The following is a 21,176-nucleotide window of genomic DNA, read 5'->3' as shown; positions in this document are numbered from 1 at the left end:
CTAAACCAAGCTTGAACTAGGCCTAAACCCAACCCAATTGCTTTAATTTTTAGTGCAAGTTGGGCTCAAGTTGAATAAATCAGGCTTGACCTCAAGCTCAAGAAGCTTAATTCTTAAGGTTGGACATGGGTTGAGCTTAAACTCAGCCCAACCTATTTGGCTTACAACCTTAGTTAATTTGCACTTTGTTTTCTACTTGTTCATACCTACAAAATTGAAAAATGACTTTTTGTCCTTATGTTTATTTACCTTCAAGCAAAAAATCTATTTTGACCTTGGTTAAAATCAAGTATAATGTATATCCAATGGTATGGTAGAAGAAAAGAAGAGGAACGATGGAGAGAACTACAAACCTTAATGAGAATAGGAACCTCAATGTTTGTTCTTCCTATTGATCTTCGATGAAGAAGCTTAACCTAGATAAAAGATAGAAACTAACTAATTAGAAGAGGGTTAGGCTAAAGTTTGACAATCAAGGTAATTTATTGGCCGCTACATATCGTATCAAAGACTTCCGAACATGCCCCTACAGGGAAACTTTCGAGTCAAACCCTAGTTCAGGGGCTAGAGGAGCCTTAAACTGATCCCTCTAAACCAGATTAAAAAAAAAAAAAAAAGCTAAAAAAAGGGAAGCGAGCCACAATATATAAGCTAATACACCCCTACCGGCATATTGGCCTGTATCGATATTTTGAACCTTGATATCTATAATAAAAGAGATATTTTCACATTTTTTGTGTTTTGTCAATAGTCGAATCTTTCTTTCAAAATTTACCCTTATAATTTTCTATTTATTTTCCTTAAGCATATACCCCAATGACCCATGCCTTATAAAAGGAGAGTTTCATGCTCTCCACTCTTAGCTATTTGAGAGCTCGCATCTACGGCAGTGTGGCAACCATTAATTATCGTATATTTATTTACAAGAATAATACTCTTTACTTTCTTTGTTTGATTCTTTATGTATCAACATTCTCTTCTTATGTCCCTAGTCTTCTTTTTCTCTGCCTCAATTTTTAAGTTGTATCATGGGTTCAACTTCTCTATGTGTTGTGTTACACATGGATTATCAACATCCACAAGCCTATATAGTCTGTCAACAAGTGGAGATTCATCAATCATGGAGAACAAAAATATGTGTGTGTGTTATTGCGTTGGAGCTTTAATTTGTTTTCATCATCTATAGTTATGCTCACACAACCGTTAAAGAATGGGTTAAGAATTTAATGGGTATACTTCATTTGTTGCTTTGTTCATTTTAATTTTACCAAAATTATTATTAGGGTTCTCTAAGTTGATACTTTTGGGCATTCTATGCTGAAAATAGAAAGCTTGTAGCTCATTCATGTCTAATTTCATCATCAAGATTTTTGTCTCACACCGATTTTGGTACCTGTTTCATTTTTATTTTTATAGAAAACTTTTTTGTACTCTATATACCTTGCTTCGTTCAGATGAATACATGGTTGAGGGCACACATTTCAGCTTGTCAAGAGACGATTTCAAGATTTTTGTTCCATATGCATTAAAAAAAAAATGAAAATCTATCATTTGCCTCCAAGGTTCAAAGTATTGATACAATACGCATATTGGCCATATCGTATCAGTATATCGATACAATACACATATTGGCCATATCGTATCAGTACTTAGAAATGTCTGAAACACCTTTTTTTTAGTTTTTTTTTCAAATTTTGATTTTTTGGGAAGCTTAAAACGCGTTTTTTATTTTTAAAAAAGTTGGGGATCCAAAACACCTGGAAATAGGCATTTCGGACCATATATTTTTCAAAAGATACGATCGTATTGTATGAATACTTTAAACCATGTCTGCCTCATGTTAATTTGTGACTTTTGGATTTTGCTTGAAATAACCATTTCACATCCATTTTTTGATAATCCCCCAATTTGCAATTGTATTAAGTGACTTCACATAGAGTATACTAATTTGTTTATTTGCTAGAACTAATATTAAAGGGCTTGATGTTGGTGGATAAAACCTTTTGGGTTGGCATCTTCTTTACATGGAAACTAAAAGCCTTACCCTAAGTATATGCTTAAAAAGAATAAGAAAAGGGACATTGTCAAAAATTCACCATGAGTTTTTAGCATTTCTCTTAAACTCACCACAACTTTTCAAAATGTTTAAAACTCACCATGTCACTAACTTGACATTAAAGAGACTAACAGTTGTTAATATATTACAATTTTAACCTTCATAGAAAAATATAAAATATATACATATATTTTAATATTTATATATGAAAAAAGGAAAAGGTTCAAAAAATATTTTCAAATATAAAATACATAAAAAAACAGAAATTGGAAAAAATATAAAAATTATAGAAATTGCACACAAAATAAAAAATTATTTTCAAATTGTAGAAACTATAGAAATTGAAAAACAAATTAGAAAATAAAAAATTGTAGAAAAAACACCAAAAATTATACAAAAGCACAGAAATTGCAAATAAATAAAAAAATACAGAAAAATTTATAGATTGTAGAAAATAGAAAAATGTAAAAAAAAACAGAAATTATAAAAAACAATAGAAATTATAACTAAACTCTAAAATGTAAAAAAAAATGAAAAAGACCCTTTTCCTCTAACTCATCATTCAAGGGTGATTTGGTCATAAAAATTGTTATTTGTGCTGACATGGACACCTCTGTTAAGAAACATTAATGGTGTATTAACGGAAGGTGAGTTTTGAAAAATAAAAACTTATTGACATGGTGACGTTTTGAAAAGTTGTGGTGAGTTTAAGAGAAATGCTGAAAACTCATGGTGAGTTTTAGACAATTTCCCATAAAAAAAAGACTAAAATGGCAGTAGCCCATTATTAGAATCACTTATTTTTCTCAATGAAAGTTCTCTTTTTATTATATTTACAAAATAAATCAAAATTTACTCCCTTCTTGTCAATTTAAGGCAAAACAACTTTTGATTTAAAGCATGAAGAACATGCTCATTTAGTTATTATTAAAGGTTGAAACTAATTATCAATTGATTAAAGAGGGGGAAGTTGTGTTAATGCTCATTCAGTCCATCTCTTGATTTTACATTGAATTTTCTATTTAGTAAGACAGATTCTGAATTTCATTAATCACATCCTTACTATCCAGGAAATTAAATTTCATTTTTTATGTTACCAAGCATAAAACAATGGTTGATAGTAATCCAATAAGCAGTGGTTCAACAATCTTAAGAATGAACATGTGTGCCTTGACATGATATATAGAGAAAGCTTTTAAATAATTTGTAGGGGTTAGTTAATCTTAGCTTGTAAGTAATTATTTTGGTTCAATTGTCCCATTGTTATGAAACGCTTTATTGTACTCAAGAAAGTTTTGTAAATTAATCATTTAGTTTCCACATTCTCGAAGTATTATAGGATTTCCTTCTATAAGCTTATAGACATTATTGATTCTAATTTGAAAAATTGTTCTATGTGTTTTTCCAAATTGATCAATTTTCTTTTTAAGATATAAACAATAAATCTATAACTTACAAGAAAGGAAATGATATTTTTAATGAATGGTAGGGATTTCAAATTCACCATTTAGTTTCCTTCTTTTTGAATTGTTGTATGATTCCTTCCATTTGTTTGTTTATAGGCGTAATTAATTAGTTTTGTTTGTTTTCTAAATTTATGTTAATTAATGACCTTAATACTTTCTTCTTTATATCAAGTCTTTTCTCATCTCCAAATAAGTTTCTTCTTCTTGCAAGTTTTTAACTTTTTCCCTTAGGTTATTGTTGCCAAGTTTCTTTATGATAATTAATTGAAGAAGGAAAACCAAATTAATGAGATAATTTTCATATTTTTTGGCAACATTTTAGGGGGTGGATCAATTAAAGCTAAACTTCAATCAATCATTGATTTTCAAATGCATGTGCATAATAATGAATAAGATGTGTACTCCTAGATAGGGGTGGAGCTAGGAATTTTTTATAAGGAGCCAAAACATAAAGTAGATAGGGGGGAGGGGGGAATAGATATGGATGGGTACATAGAGGAACCAACCATTAAGGTGGAGAGTGGGGGAGCGGAAAATTTACATGGAAAAATGTATTGTAAATGGGTATTTCCAGACCATGGGGGCAACATGGTTCCCTTAGGTCCTCTAGCTCCACCCCTACTTCCAGAAGTAATACATAATAATAGCTTATAGCATGGTTTTTAAAACTGACCCGGTGATTGAACCGGTTAGGGGTCCGATTATCAGGTCGAACGGTCTGACCATTCAAACTGAATGCTTAGCCCGTTCTGACAGAGAAATTAAAAATTTTTCAAAAATAAAAATGATCAAAACTGTTTGAGCGGTTTGATGGTTCAAATGATTAATTGCCCGGTTCAACGGTTCATTAACCAAAATCAAAGGTTTTAAAGAAAAATCCAATTTTTAGGAAAAACGGAACTGATCACCTGATTGGTTCCCGATTTTTCGGTCCAGTTTGGTTTTGAAAACCATGGCTTATAGTGGTAAGCCATTGATCTAGATTTTGAAAACCACCTAACATAACTATGCTATAAGCCACTTATTTTGTTTACGTAAAATTATTTCATCTTCCTAAATTATTGTTATTATAGTGGACAATTATTTCTCTCTCTATAAAAAAATTCATGTAAGGACATGATGATGAAAACCTTTATACTAATATGCAAATATGTAAATTTATATTTATGTATTCATTTACACATGTGAAACACATGTCCTTCTATTGGTGTCTTATAAGGACATTTGATGATCAAAACCAACGGTTAACTGGTCGGTTCAACGGTTTGTTGATCAAAACTAACGGTTTTGGAGAAAAAATAAAACCGATCACCTAATCGATTCCCGTTTCTTCCGATCCAACCGTCTGATCCAGTCCGATTTTGAAAAGCATGATTAAATTACATATCAGCCGTTTGACAATCCCTAATGAAGTTATAAATAGCCATTGCAGCATATACTATTATAATTTGCGACTTCATTGGGTATGATGACATGTATTTGAAAATTGGAAAATGTTTCTCAATAACTCTAAAGCATTACTTAATTACATTGAGAAAAAAAATAATTAAAATGTTCTTTTGTTCTTGGTTGTTTACCACGTGGAAAATCAAGGAGATGGTATCAAAATTATCAATATGGAGTAGTGTCCTGGAAAATTTTGATACCTTATATCAACAACATAAAATTTTCCCTATAAATATCACAAACTTAATATGATAAACATATTAAAATAAAAAGTTTTTAAATGATATTTGCTCACCTTCTAAAGATTTGAAAAGGTCCATATTTAGGTTAAGGATTATTTCCACAAAAACATGTGAATCATTCATACTAGTGAACCACATTAAAATTACATTTATAACCATTATGATTTAGTGTTTGCCTTCATTCTAATTCTAATACCCAAGGAAATGTTTGTGCCTCATTGATAGATTCAGTGAAATTCTACATAGCATAATATAATCAAATACATTATCATACACTAAACTAATGAGTTACTTTAATCATATAAAATTACCAAGATGTACCTTAAAATGTGTGAAGGGATGGCATTTGGATGAATGGGTCTTATATTACTCATCACTAATGCAGTAAATGCCAACAATGCATTATCAAAGTGTTTGCTTATTATCTTTCTAAAATAATGAAATCGGTCTTGAGTCATTTTATTTTTTGTGCCCAATTGTCATTAAAAACATCGTTACTTATTCTTAATATGGTGTTTGGAAGCGTGGGCACTTTTTAGGACTGATTTTTAATAAAAAAATGTCCATGCTTTTAAGACCCATTTTTCACAAAAAAAAAATGCTTCTGCCACGTAGGCAGTGAGCAACACTATGCTATTTGGTAAGGTGATTTTCATCACCATTTTTCATGTATGTGATGACAGGTAAGCACCACATAGGATATACATCAGTCAACGTTGGGGAAAGTGGGATCCCAATTTTAAAGACATGTCTCATTTTTTAATAATCGGCTGAACCAAACAATGAGATACATGGGTATTTGTTGAAACGCCTATATAGATCTGATGTGATACCGTTTTTTTGGAAAACGGCCACGGTTTCAAACATTCCCTAAATGTATCCATTGAGAATGGGGCTTTCAATTGAATCTATCCTTTCTCCAAGAGTTGATCTAATAGCAAAATGCTAATTTTGCCACGTAGAAGATGGCTAACTCAACTAATCTTGTTTGAACCACATTAGAACGAATTAGTTACTTTTCTATTTATTTACTCCCAGTGACCCAGTCTATGGGAAATTCGATAATTGGGATCTTGCCACGTGTGATTCAAATTTCAAAATAATTGATGACAGGACGTGTGTACATAAGGACTTTCTTGCTGCCAATAGGCCATTTTGCACATCTTCGTCACTCTCCTCGTTTGCATAGTTTGGACAAGCAGTTCCATCTACAGAAATGGAGATGTTCTACTACCTTTTGTTTGGGGGTCTTGCCTTAGTGGTAGCAATCCTCGAGTTCAGCAAGACCACCAAGGATCGTATTAATGCATCTGCTGCTTTTCATTCTTTCAAGAACAACTACCTTGTCGTATATTCTCTCATGATGGGTAAGCTAGATCTTCTCTTAACGTTCCAGAATTCTATTTGGGATATCGAATTTTTCTTGTAAAATTAGAAAGCTTCATATTTTTGTAATGTTTCCTAATATGATTTTGATTCGAGTGTCTCTACTTTTCTAGTAATTGGTTATTCTAATTAATTCCTGATGTCTACTTGATATGTTTTATGACATGGTGTTTAGAAGCGTGGGTACTTTTTCGGATTTTCCAGACCAATTTTTAAGAAAAAACGCTCATACTTTCAAAACTCGTTTTAAAAAAAAAACGCTTCTGCCACGTAGGCAGTGAGCAAAACTATGCTGTTTGGTAAGGTGATTTTCATCACCGTTTTTCATGTATGTGCTGATAGGTAAACACCACATAGGATACACATCAGTTAACCGTTGGGGAAAACAGTTCACCGTCGGTGGGGTCCCGATTTTTGAGACATGCCCAATTTTTTAATAATCGGCTGAATCAAACAATGAGATACATGAGCATTTGTTGAAACGCCTATGAGGATCCGACGTGACACCGTTTTTTTTTGAAAAACAGCCACGGTTCCAAACATCTCCTGAATTTCTCTTGATGTTATCGTTTGGGAATTGTCTTTCATGAACATGTTGGGTTCGTTGTAGGCTAGGGGTGGAGTTAGGAATTTTTTATGAGGGGCCAAAACCTAAAATAGATGGGGGGAGGGGGAATAGATATGGATGGGCCCATGGAGGGGCCAACGATTAGGGTGGGGAGTGGGGTGGAGGGAAATTTACATAGAAAAATGTATTATAAGTGAGGATTTTTGAACCAAGATGGGGACATGGCTCCCTTGGGTTCCCTAGCTCCATCCCTACTTCGACAAACAATCAGTAATAATAGCTTAAAGTGGAAAGTTATTGATCTTAGGATTGAAGTTTATATTTGACAACTCAAGTGCATAATTTTGTTGGTGGTAAGACTGCTAAGACTACTAAGCTCCACCCCTACTTCCACATTTTGAGTGCATTTCATTTTTATTTCATTATGATTTGGTGTTTGCCTTCATCCTAATACCCAAGAAAATGTTTGTGTCTCATTGATAGATTCAATGAAATTCTACATAGCAATGGATAATCAAATACATTATCATACACTTAATTGATGAGTTACTTTAATCATATAAAATTACCAAGAGGTACCTTAAAGTAGGGCCAATATCTCCTATTATGTAAAATGTGTGAAGGGATGGCATTGGGATGAATGGGTCTTATATTACTCATCAACAATGCATTATCAAAGTGTCTACTTATTGTCTTTCTAAAATATTGAAATTGGTCTTGAATCATCTTATTTCTTTTGTGCCCAGTAGTCATTAAAAATATTGCCACTTATTCTTCTATAGCCATGCATTTAGTGGAAGTGGCGTTTGATTGCACTTTTCATCTGTCTGAATCTGAAAATGTTGCTTTTTAGGCATCTTCTTTGTTTGGTATGACCTCTTATTACAGATATGAAATTGGATTTCAGATCTTAATTTCTAAGAGGTGGAGAGATTGCTTAATGCGCTCAGACCTAATTCAGAGGTGTATAAAATACATAAAATGCCCTCAAAGAAATTTTAATATTACATATTTTTGTCCTTCATGTAAATCGAATCGAACTATCCCTGTGACCTAATGAAGCTCCACCACTGCACTCTCTCTCTCTCCCTCTCTCCCTTGTCTTCCCACCACCGCCACCGCCGCTACAGCAAGTTGCAGCGGCAGCTCTCTCTCTCTCTCCCCTTGTCTTCCATCTTTCGCTCTCACTCACTCACTCTCTCTCTCTCTCTCTCTCTCTCTCTCTCTCTCTCCCTCCCCCGTCTTCCCACCACCACCATCGTCGCTGCAACAAGTTGCAGCGGCAACTCTCTCTCTCTCCCCTTGTCTTCCAGCTCTCGCTCTCTCTCTCTCTCTCTCTCTCTCCCCCTGTCTTCTTGTTCCCACCATTGCCATCGCTAGACCTGTTCATGGGCCGGGCCGGGCTTTCACTTGTCACTAATGAAAATGTACTAGGCCCGAGCTCGAGCCCGGCCCGACCAACGGGCCTATAACTTGGGCCCGAGCCCGGCCCTGGTAAAAAGCCCGAAACCCGAGCCCGAGCCCAAAGCCTGACCTAATTGAAAAAAAAAGCAATTTTCCCTATTCAAATTAGAATTAAAAATTTAGATAGTATTTTTTTTCTATTTAAATGAACAATGGGTCTACAAGATGGTATTTTTTCCTTTCTTTTATATTTTAAAACATAATTTTACATTCTTAAATCAAAAAAATTATTTAAATGGATATAATCACATAATTAATTTTAAGTTTAATATTAGGTCGGGCCAGGCCGGGCTATTTTGACAAAACCCGAGCCCGGCTCGAATTTATTGCAGGTCGGGCTTTTTGGCCCGAATTTAAGCCCGCGGGCCTATAAGCATGTTCAAGCCCGTCCGGGGGTCGGTCTGGCCCGTCGAGCCACCCGGCCCATGAACAGGTCTAGCTATCGCCGTTGCAAGTTGCAACGGCAACTCTCTCTCTCTCCCTCCCTCCCCTATCTTCTCACCACTGCCACTATCGCTGCAACATGCAACAACGGTGGTTTGACGAATAATAATAATATTTTTATTAATTATTTTAATACGTTAATTATTTTTTATTAAATTTACTTGTGTTATTTATTAATTATTAATTATTTTTATTAATTAGTAATTCTTAATTATTTCTTTAATTTTTAAAAAATTATTTTAATTTTATTTGTGTAAATTATTAATTATTAATTATTTTGATCTTTTTATAGTCATTAATTATTTTTTAATTTTAATCGTTTCATTTATTAATTAATAATTAATAATTTATTATTTGTATTGTTTCAATATTATTTTGAGGTTGAAAATTATTTTTTATGAGATAATGCAAATTGAACTCAACATTTTCAAATAATATATTCTAGGAGTAAAATAGTAAAATCAATAAATTTCAGATGGTAAAGGGTTGATCCAATACAAACAAACTCATGGATTCAGATTCTCTAAAAAATAGAAAAGCAACTATGCCTCTTTTCAGATTTCAAACACTTTTAATATCTTTTTAACTTTTCAGATCTGAATTTTCAGATTTATCAAACACCACCTTAGTGGGTTTTAATAACTAAATGTATCCATTGAGAATGGGGTTTTCAATTGAATCTATCCGTTCTCCAAGAATTGATCTAATGGAAAAATGTTAACTTTTTCATGTGGAGGATGGCTAACTCAGCTAATCTTGTTTGATCCACATTAGAATGAATTAGTTACTCTTCTAATTATTTACTCCTAGTGACCCGGCCTATGGGAAATTTGACAATTGAGACCTTGCCACGTGTGATTCAAAATAATTGATGACATGACTTGTGTACATAAGGACTTTCTTGCTGTCAATAGGCCACTTTACACGTCTTCGTCACTCTCCCTCGTTTATGTAGGACAAGCAGTTCTATCAGCAGAAATGGAGATGTTCTACTACCTTTTTGTTTGGGGTCTCGCCTTAGTGGCGGTGGCCCTCGAGTTCAACTCGAGGGTGTTTGGTTTCATTTACATTTATTGATGGTGCCATCATTTTCTCTCTCTTGTTCTTCTGTATGCGTTCGAAAATGAAAAAAGTGAATTTTGGTTTTTGTGCATGCCAGTCATTTGTGGAAGTTATTTTTTAAAATTTTCACAAATATCCAGACGTTTATTCACTATTATGCTGATGTGGAGCCTAGTGGCGCATAATGGCGCCTAATTGTCATAAACGCTTGCAATTATTACATTTCTCAGTTTTACCAACAAATAAAGTACAAACGTTTATTCAATAAACATAAAATGAACCAAACACACTACTATCTACTACTTTGAATTCTTTCAAGAGAAACTACCTTGTTGTATATTCTCTCATGATGGGTAAACTATATCTTCTCTTAACGTTCCAGAATTCTATTTGGGATATCGAATTTTTCTTGTAAAATTAGAAAGCTTCATATTTTTGTAATGTTTCCTAATATGATTTTGATCCAGGTGTCTCTACTTTTCTAGTAATTGGTTGTTTTAATTAATTCCTGATGTCTATTTGATCTGTTTTTTGAATTTCTATTGATGTTATTGTTTGGGAATTGTCTTTCGTGAGCATGTTGGGTTTTTTAAGCTTAGGGATTTTAGGATCTGCTTTTCAAGTGATTAAGATGTGGGATGTCGATGCCATTATTGTTCCTTATTTCGGGTGCGAAAATTCCTATTTATGTAGTCTTCTATTGTGGTTTTCATGCCATTACTCTTATGCGTGTTTTTAATCTCTTTTCTGATCTAATAATTGTGTGGTTCATAACCTAGGCTTAATCTTGCTTTAATGGGTCTTTATTGCTTTATCTTATACTAATGTACTTCTGTTTTTTTGATGAATTGCCCCATAAACCGCATTGTGATGTTTTCTCAAAAGAATGGTAGAGATCTAGTTGCTAAAACATTGGAAATGGAGCATTCTTGAAGAATGCATCACAGTGAACCATATATGGGGTGGGTTGTTTTTTTTAGGGAGCCTTCTTTTTTTGGATTTTGAGAGGGGGGAAAGTTGGTCAATGGGATTTTGGTTTTCATTGACCAAGAATCCCATATTCTTTTTTCAGATTTATGTGGGGATCATGGAAAGATTATTTTCTTAGGTACCACTTACCTGGGTAAGTGATATCCATCTCCTAGGTGGGTAAATAATTTTCCCACCTAGGGGGAAAGTTGTACTTGAATGGGACAAAAATATCCCTTTTAATAATGAATTTTTATGGCTAAAATGGTCATTACCTTATTTATATAATAAAATAAAAGAACATGAATAAATGCACTCACCTGGGGGTAAGTATTTCCCAAGAAAAACCTTCCCAGATAACTGCATTTACCTGGGTAAATAACTTACCGAAAAGCGAACGGGGCTTTACTCCTAACTAACCATAATTGTTATTTGTTTTTTCATCAGTAGCTACTTCTAACTAAATATCGTTCATCCGGCAATAGCTGGAGATTGGCTGCAGGGTCCTTATGTATATTACCTCTATAGCCAATATGGCTTTGACAAAGGGGATATCGGAAGGCTCTTTATCGCTGGTTTTGGATCCTCAATGTTATTTGGGACAATTGTAGGATCTTTGGCAGATAAACAGTAATCTCTCTCCCTCCCTTTCCCTTCCTCTTCTTGTGTGTTTCTCGTTCTTAATGCTTTTATACACCAAATTCAGGGGTCGGAAGAGGGCTTGTGTAACTTACTGTATAACTTACATCCTTAGCTGCATCACCAAGCATTCTCCTCAATACAAGGTCCTAATGTTGGGACGTGTATTGGGAGGAATTGCCACTTCTCTCTTGTTTTCAGCTTTTGAGTCATGGCTTGTTGCAGAACATAATAAGGTAAGGGTGTTCAGCAGATATCCCAACATTTGTAGCTCAAAATTTCTTGTTCAAAAATCCTCTTTATTGTCTACCTCATGTGTACAATGTTTACTGAGAATTGTCTTCCTCATTGTGGTATCCTTGTACTGTACAGAGGGGCTTTGATCAGCAATGGTTATCCTTGACATTCTCCAAGGCTATCTTACTAGGCAATGGCCTAATTGCCATTGTTTCTGGGTTGTTAGGAAATGTCTTAACTGACACACTGGGTTTTGGTCCGGTTGCCCCCTTTGATGCTGCTGCATGCTTACTTGCAATTGGGATGGCCATTATCCTATCATCATGGAGTGAAAATTATGGAGATCCTTCAGACAATAAGGACCTGCTTACCCAGTTTAAGGGTGCTGCTACAATTATTGCCTCTGGTGAACCTCTTATACAATTTTAACCTTTATTTCTTAGAGCATTACTGTTATTTGGTGAAATTCAAACCTAAACATTCACAATTGGATAAACTGAAAGAATGCCTATTCACTATCTTTTTATATGCATGGCACAAGGGGATAGAATTCCATTTAGGCTCAGTTTGGAAAGGAGTATACAAATGTGTAGAGTGCAAAATCTTGTATTTTGTATGAATTTGCACAGCACATATTTGTATTTGTACTCGTTTCCAAACCGAGCCTAATGATTTCCCTTATCTGATCTTTCAAGTGGAATTTATCAAATGGTGGATAAATTGTGTTGTTTAGGCTCTCTTAGGGCTGCAAGTCAGGCCGGGTTAGGTCGGGTTGAGGCCAACCCTAGTCCAATCCTAAGTTCTAAACCCCAACCCTAACCCTAACCCTAACTAAATTCCTTCAACCCTAACCCAACCCAACCCGAAGTCAATTTCAGGTTGGGTTGGACCCAACCCAACCTTCTTCCCAACCCTTAAAACCTCATAAATTTCTCAAATTTAGATCTTAACTCAATTTTCACTACATATATTAATCCTATGTTTCATTAGTATATGTTTGTTGACGTTTTTTTTTTTTATTTTTTTGGTACACAATTCAAACAACATAGAGTTATGGCTTACGATAGATCTTTCTTGGACGGAAAACAACATAGAGGAGATGAAGAATAAAATTTAAAAAATAAAATAATAATAATATTATTATTAAGGTTTTAGTCTTTCTGATTAGGATTAAGTGAAGTGATTATCTTAAAAAAAATATATGATACTATGTAGTGGGGGCTATACAAATATCATGCATCTAAACAAATCAATGTATTTTATATATTACATATAATGTATATTTATATAAGACATGTACTATAGAGTCGGGTTTGGGTTGGTTAAGGGGTCAACCCTAACCCAATCCGAAGCAAAGTCGGGTTCATGAATTTTAACCCTAACCCTAACCCGAACGTCAACCCGACCCAACCCAATTTTTTCGGGTTGGATTCGGGCCAACCCGGCCCAAGTTGCAGCCTTAGCCTATATTTTGCTCCATATTACCTTATGACAAAAGATTCTTTAGTATTGTTTTGGTTTTCCTTTTTGTGGGAAAACTATAACATTGTGAGTCATGTGGGACAGATGAGAAGATTGCATTGCTTGGTGCAATACAGTCACTGTTTGAAGGTTCAATGTATACCTTTGTGTTCCTGTGGACTCCTGCTTTGAGCCCAAACGGTGAGGACATACCCCATGGTTTCATATTTGCAACATTCATGTTGACGTCAATGTTGGGTAGCTCCATTGCTTCTCGTGTCATGGCACGTCCGTCCCTCAAAGTTGAGGGCTTCATGCAGATTGTTTTCATTCTTTCATCCTGCTCTTTGCTGCTTCCCGTTGTCACTACTGTACGTGGTTTTCTCCAATTTTACTATTTTCTTTCAGACAAAACTCAAAAGTGATCTCTGTCTAACCTAAGTGTTAACCTGGACAGTTCTTGGTGCCACCCTCTAGTGTGAAAGGTGGAAGCATCTCTTTTTCAGGGTGTATCCAGCTCATTGGTTTCTGTACATTTGAGGGCTGTGTAGGTATATTCTGGCCAGCAATCATGAAAATGAGGTCCCAGTACATTCCTGAGGAGGCTCGAAGTACCATTATGAATTTCTTTCGTATTCCTCTCAACATTTTTGTCTGTGTTGTGTTGTATAATGTAAGTAGGTTATCATCTATATGAGAAGAAAGGCAACAAGGTTTTCTTTATCAATCACTGCTTCTGCTATCCCTACTTTGGATAACGGTTTGTTTTCTTCTTGTTGTGAAGGTTAATGCATTCCCCATCACTGTTATGTTTGGCATGTGTTCTATCTTCCTCTTTATGGCAGCAGTCTTGCAGAGGCGGCTCATGGTGCTTGCAGAGAGCTACAAATCAAGTTAAGTTCTACACATGGTTTAAACTATCGATACGATGCGCCCTGTATCGGGCGTATCGTATCGTATCTTTTGGAAAAGATATGATCCGAAATGCCTGTTTTCAGGTATTTCGGACCCCCAATTTTTTTAATAATAAAAAACATGTTTTAATATTCTCAAAAAACCAAAATTTGAAAAAAAAAACTAAAAAAAGTGTTTCAACCGTTTCTAAGTACCGATACGATACGACCGATATGCGTATCGTATCGATACTTTGAACCTTGGTTCTATACTATTATTGAGGAGTTAAGTGTCAGAGTATTCATGAATTTATTAATAAGTTAAGTCTCAATTGGTTGGTGGTAAGGCTTGGTCAATAACTAAGGTTATTTCTTACAATTTACTTTTGACTTTCTCCCTATCATTGGTTTTTTACTTTTGTGTGTATATTGAGAGTTGGGGGGGGAGATTGTCTATTATTATAGACTGACGACTAGTATCCTATGAACCCAACATTTTAAAACTGTTGTTTAACAGATGTGTCCATTATTTGACGGTTTAACCAGATGGATTATTGAAAATTGAAGTGCTTGATTGGCCTGCTAAACTAGTAACCAGAGAATGAAAATTGAAAATTGAAGTCTAGGATGGTTTTGAAACATTGATAAACCTAAAATTGCTGAAAAGTTTAACCTCTTGCTTCTGAATTTGTTGCAGAGCAACAGGATTGGACGTCAATGAAAGAGAGGGATACAGAGACAGAGCCGTTAAACATATGATTGGTATCAAGATAAATAGAACCCACATAGAAATTTGGAAAAAGGTTAGAGAAACAAGAAAATCCTTTTTTGGTTAATGGAAAACACCGGTTCTATTGTCACTTGTTGTTGCAGCAAAAGTCTAAATAAGGAGAATATAGAGGAAATTTCTTGATTTGTTTGAAGAGGGGATGCATCTCTAAAGGATAACCAGTTGGCAAAGGCTAGATTCCAAACAAATAGCAATATATGTAGTGAAGAGTGGGAGCTAGGACTATTTTAGCTGTTTAGGATGTTGTTACAATATCCTAGCGCCCTGAAAATATCAGGTATATGTTGGTTTTAATTCTTGGAGAGTTCAATTTTCAAATATGTAATTAATTGATCCCTTAACCACTTTACATCCATTTTTGATAATCCCCCAATTTGCAATTGTATTAAGTGACTTCACATAGAGAATACTAATTTGTTTATTTGCTTAAACTGATCTTAAAGGGCTTGATGTTTGTGGATGAGACCTTTTGGGTTGGCATCTTCTTTACATGGAAACTAAGAGCCTTACCCTAAGTATATGCTTAAAAGGAATAAAAAAAGACCAAAATTGGCAGTAGCCCATTATTAGATTCACTCATTTTTCTCAATGAAAGTTCTCTTTCTATTATATTTACAAAATAAATCAAAATTTACTCCCTTCTTGTCAATTTAAGGCAAACCAACTTTTGATTTAAAGCATGAAGAACATGCTCATTTAGTTATTATTAAAGGTTGAAACTAATTATCAATTGATTAAAGAGGGGAAAGTTGTGTTAATACTCATTCAGTCCATCTTTTGATTTTACTTTGAATTTTCTATTTAGTAAGACAGATTCTGAATTTCATTAATCACATCCTTACTATCTATCCATGAACTTAAATTTCATTTTTTGTGTTACCAAGCATAAAACAGTGGTTGGTAGTAATCCAATAAGCAGTGGATCAGCCATCTTAAGAATGAACAGTGAATCAATATGGAGTAGTATCTTTGCAAATTTTGATACCTTATATGAACAACATAATATTTCCCTATAAATACCACAAACTTAATATGATAGACATATTAAGAATTTTTTTTTTTAAATGATATTTACTTACCTTCTAGAGATTTCAAAAAGTCCATATTTAGATTAAGGGTTGTTTCCACAAAAACATGTGAATCGTTCATAGCTAGGGGTGCTCACGGTTAACCGAATCGTGGGCTAATTTTTGAAACCGAACCGGGGTTACCGATTTTTGGAAAACCAATAACCGAAACCGAACTGAAACCGATCTGTTAACCATTTGACCATTTTGGTTAATTGTTGGTTTGGTTCATCACCTTTTCAGTTTTTTATTATTTACAATATTTATTATAGAAAAATATATAAATATATAATAAAATATTAGAAATATATATAATTCTATATTTTAAATAATAAATAATATATTATATATTATAAATATATATAGTACATATTTATTAATTTATAATGTATAGAAAATAATATATATATATATAATATAAATATACATAAAATATATATAAATATATGTATACCGGTCAGTTCGATTAACCACCGACTTTCTATTTTGGTTAACCAAAAACGAATTAGCACCTTCATTTTTTTAATATTGAACTGAAACCGAACCGACCGATTTAATTAACCGAATTTTCAGTTCAGTTTTGGTTGGTTTTTTTGATCGATTCAGTTTTCGATTTTTTGCTCACCCTATTCATAGCCCCTTCCTACCTGGCTGCCAATGAACCACATATTAAAATTACATGCAAACATCACATTTTGATTACACTCCATTTTTATTTCATTATGATTTAGCATTTGCCTTCCTTCTAATAATACCCAAGAAAATTCTACATAGCATAAGATTATAAAATATATCATCATACACTTAACTAATGAGTAATTTTATCATATAAAATTATCAAGAGGTACCTTAAAGTGGGGACAATATCTCTGATTATGTAAAATGTGTGAAGGGATGGCATTGGGATGAAATGGGTCTTATATTTCTCATTGGCAATGTAGTAAAAGTTAACAATGCATTACCAAAGTGTCTACTTATTGTCTTTCCAAAATATTGAAACCGGTCTTGAATCATCTTATTTGGTTTGTGCCCAGTAGTCATTAAAATCATTGCCACTTATATATTCTTCTACAGTCATACATTTAGTGGGTTTTAATAACTGATGCTCCTTTATTGTTTTACATAGATGAATGAAATAAAGTTTATGCACACATAGTACAGAATAGCTTCTGTTGTCATGGCCTTCTATTACAGTCATAACATATCGATGCCCTGTAAACTTTAGAATGTGACATGGTTCTTTGTTTATATACATATCATGATAATGATCAATCAAACTTGCAATAGGAAGCATTTCTTCCTCTTGCTTTGGATCAATGTATAATGAATTATCATATACAAAGATCATATTAATATACTATTTCTAGCATAAATTCATCATAGGTTATTATATTATATAACAATTCTTACTAAACTCAAACGAATATAACCTTTTATGCTCAAAAATGTCACCAGGCTTTATGTGCCAAAGTTTGTTAGTATTCTAGCTAAATCATACACATTCTTGAAGTTTTCAAGGAAAAATGCCTCTTGTGCTTTATCACATGCTATGAGTCGATCAATGACAAACATATAACCCACATTTAGGCTTCAACAATGGCATACTATCCAATATATCCATGGATTTAGAAATAGGGAATGAATATCTAAGAGATGAGGACGTTCCCTTCGATTACAGGTGGACATGAATTGAGCTTTTCATGAGTGATTCGAGCTTGACTCGTGAGACTCATGAGCCTAATCAAACTTATATTACATATAAAATTTTTACTTTTTATATGTATAATATAAATCTTAATTTTTTTATGTAAAATAAGAAATAGTTTCTTGTATGTATAAATTTTATTTTTTATATGTATTTTTTTCTTTTTTGTATGAAGATTGGTTCACAAGCGAGCTTGAATATATGAGCTTTTTAGTTGAGCCATATTTGAGCTTAAGCCTCTCTCTCAAAGCGAGATTGAGCTCATGCTTTTTAAGCAATCTAAGCTCAACTAATGAGATATTTGGCTCGACTCGGCTCAAATCCACCCTACCTTCGACCAGACTCTACAATATAACCTATCCAATTGGCTACTTAATCGTACATATGACATAATTAGATAATCTATTACAATGATTATGTTGGGAACTTTCTTCCAATAACCTATTACCCACCATTGGTTCTATAGGAACCTCATTTTGAGTTAGATGACAACAAGAATAGCCCATTTCAGCTTGGACAATTATATCGGCCGAATTGCCTTTTATAGTTGGGCTCATATGGATCTGAGTTTTACAAGTTTTATATTGATTTGGATTAATTACGTATATGATTTGCTATGTAAATGTGATTTGCTCATGGGGCATAAGTGCTTGGCCCATGAATTTACTTATGCGTCTTTCTACGATCATCATTGTTGAATGCACATCATTGCCATAATACCCATTGATCATTGTATGATCTTCTTTCTAATAGACCTTTCTCTTGCTTCTTCTCCAAAGAGGAACCCCGTGGAAACCCTAGCCCATTAAGGCCCAACTCACTTGAGCTGATTTGGAGTCACCGCCCATCATTTGACTAAATTAAGAGTGATGGGCCTCCTAGGAATTAAACTTGAAATTATTTTAATCTAGTAGTGACTCTAAACCTAAGGCATTGATTGAACCAATTAGGTAAGATCCAGATGGGAAAGGGAAGGGGTTAGTCACCCCTCTTCCATTTCCAATAGGTGGGGCCTACATGGGGAACCTAAATAAATATAAGCATCAAAGCATGAACAATAACTATCTAAATAAACCCCAACTAGTGTGAAGCAAGAGAATTAAAAGTTCTAAACAAAAGATAAAAGATAATTATTCTTTCATGAGAGTCTCTTTTCTTTATTGTTTATTTTTTTTTTAATTTATTTGAGTCAAACATATGAGCTTTTGAATTGAGCTTGGGTCTCATGCTTTTTACACAAGCTAAGTAAGCTCAAATAACTAGATATTTGACTTGGCTCGGCTTAAATCCACCCCTAACTTTGACTAGACTCTACAATATTACACAACCTATCTAATTGACTGCTCAATCATGCAAATTTAGATAATTTATTATGACGATCATGTTAGGGGTTTTCTTTTGTCAACCTATTATCCACCATTGGTTCTATAGAAACCTCATTACTTTGGCCATTGTGAGCATCATGAAATAACTCACATGGGCTGATTTAGAGTCACCACCCAATCATGTTATTAAATTGAGAGTGATGGGCCTCTTGGGAATTAAGTTTGAAATTATTTTAATTCAACAACAACTTCAAACCTAAGGCTCTAATTGAACTGTTTGAGAGAAGAGGGGCTAGGCATCCCTTAGTGGGGACTATATGGGAAGCCCAAAATACATATAAGCATCAAAGCATGAACAATAACTATCCAAGGGGATGTTTGGAACTGTGGCCGTTTTTCTGAAAAACAGTGCCATGTTGGATCCACATAGGCGTTTCAATAAACACCCATATATATGATTGTTTGGTTCACACGTTTTTTGAAAAAACGCTTGAACCATGGGTATGCCTCATAAATCGGAACCCCCACCGATGCATGAAACGTCAAATTTGGTGTTTCATGCATCGATGAACCGTTGTCGCCAACGGTTGACTGATTGGCGATTACATGTATCCTATGTGGTACTTACCTGTCAACACATACATGAAAAACGGTGATGAAAATCACCTTACCAAACAGCATAGTGTTGCTCACTGCCTACATGGCAGAAACACTCCCAAATAAAATTAAAGCGTTTTTTTGTGAAAAATGGGTCTTGGAAGCATGGGCGTTTTTTCTTGAAAATCAATCCCAAAAAACACCCACGCTTCCAAACACCATCTAAATAAACTCAAACTAGTGTGAAGCAAGAAAATTAAAAGTCCTAAACAAAAGATAGAAGATATATAATTATTCTTTTAAGAGAGGCTCTTTTCTTTGTTATTTTATTATTTTAATTTATTTGTGCATTGTGATTACTTTATTACTTTTATTTTTAAGAGAAAAAGAAGGAAAAGAAGAAAGGGGATCCTAATGAACTATGGTGGGACCTACATGGGAACTTAAAACAAGCAATAGGGCCATCTTCATTTTGGGTTTATATATTCAAGCAAACTAGATTAATTCAACAAGTGCTTAGATGGATCAAAAGGGAGCCATACAATAATATATTTATCCTTAGAAAAGATCACACCATAAAATGAAGTGAAATAAAATCAGAATAGAACACGAAATTAAAGCAAAACAGATGATAGAGTATGTGAATAGTAAACAGTGGGACAATAGAAAAAAAAATTTAGAAAAAGCTAGAGAAGAAAATGGTTGTTGCCTCCATATCTATCATTGGCCGTGATACAAGAACAAGAACGATGGATGGAGAAGATAATAAATTCTCTTTTATATCCAAATTCAACAGGTTACAACTCTATTTATAGTAGAGCTAATTATAATTGGGATACAATAGGGAGACAAGGTCGGTGACCTAAAGAGAATACAAGAAGGAAAGAAAAAGAGATAAGAAGGTAGGATATGTACAACTAATTATCTCCTAGAAGTAAGGAGATATAGAGAATACGCTAACATTCCCCCTCAAACTCAAGAGGGTAATGTATCAGTCATCTGGAGTTTGCCAACGAGAGCACGAAAGCGAAGAGGAGAATAAGCTTTGGTAAATATATCTGCAGACTGATCCTGGGAAAGGACAGAAATAAAGCGAACAGTATCCTCGAGCACATGATGACGAATAAAGTGACAATCAGTCTCAATAAGCTTAGTGCGCTCATGAAAGACATCATTGTGGGCAATCTGTATGGCGCTACGATTGTCACAGTGAAGAGGGGTTGCAGATGAATGAGTAATTCCCATGTCATTGAGTAACCATCGTAACCATAACAGCTCGGAGGTAGTGTCAGCAAGAGCTCGATATTCAGCTTCAGTACTGGAACGAGAGACAACCATTTGCTTCTTACTACGCCAAGA

General features: G+C 34.2%; 1 protein-coding gene across 1 annotated transcript; it reads left to right on the top strand.

Annotated features, from left to right (window-relative positions):
• The first annotated feature begins 6,367 nt into the window (after positions 1 to 6,367).
• LOC104593935 (uncharacterized) lies at positions 6,368 to 15,414 on the top strand. Its single transcript, XM_010254037.2, has 8 exons — positions 6,368 to 6,577; positions 11,589 to 11,733; positions 11,810 to 11,978; positions 12,115 to 12,385; positions 13,546 to 13,811; positions 13,898 to 14,113; positions 14,225 to 14,333; positions 15,031 to 15,414. The coding sequence occupies exons 1-8, from the start codon at positions 6,427 to 6,429 to the stop codon at positions 15,090 to 15,092; spliced, it is 1,389 nt and encodes a 462-aa protein (XP_010252339.1). The 5' UTR covers positions 6,368 to 6,426; the 3' UTR covers positions 15,093 to 15,414.
• The last annotated feature ends 5,762 nt before the right edge of the window (positions 15,415 to 21,176 follow it).

The sequence above is a fragment of the Nelumbo nucifera genome, chromosome 5 (genome assembly GCF_055504915.1).
Source record: "Nelumbo nucifera cultivar China Antique chromosome 5, China Antique-T2T, whole genome shotgun sequence".
Lineage (NCBI taxonomy): Eukaryota > Viridiplantae > Streptophyta > Magnoliopsida > Proteales > Nelumbonaceae > Nelumbo > Nelumbo nucifera.
Note: the sequence above shows the minus strand (reverse complement) of the source record. Positions and strands in the feature narration are given on the sequence as shown.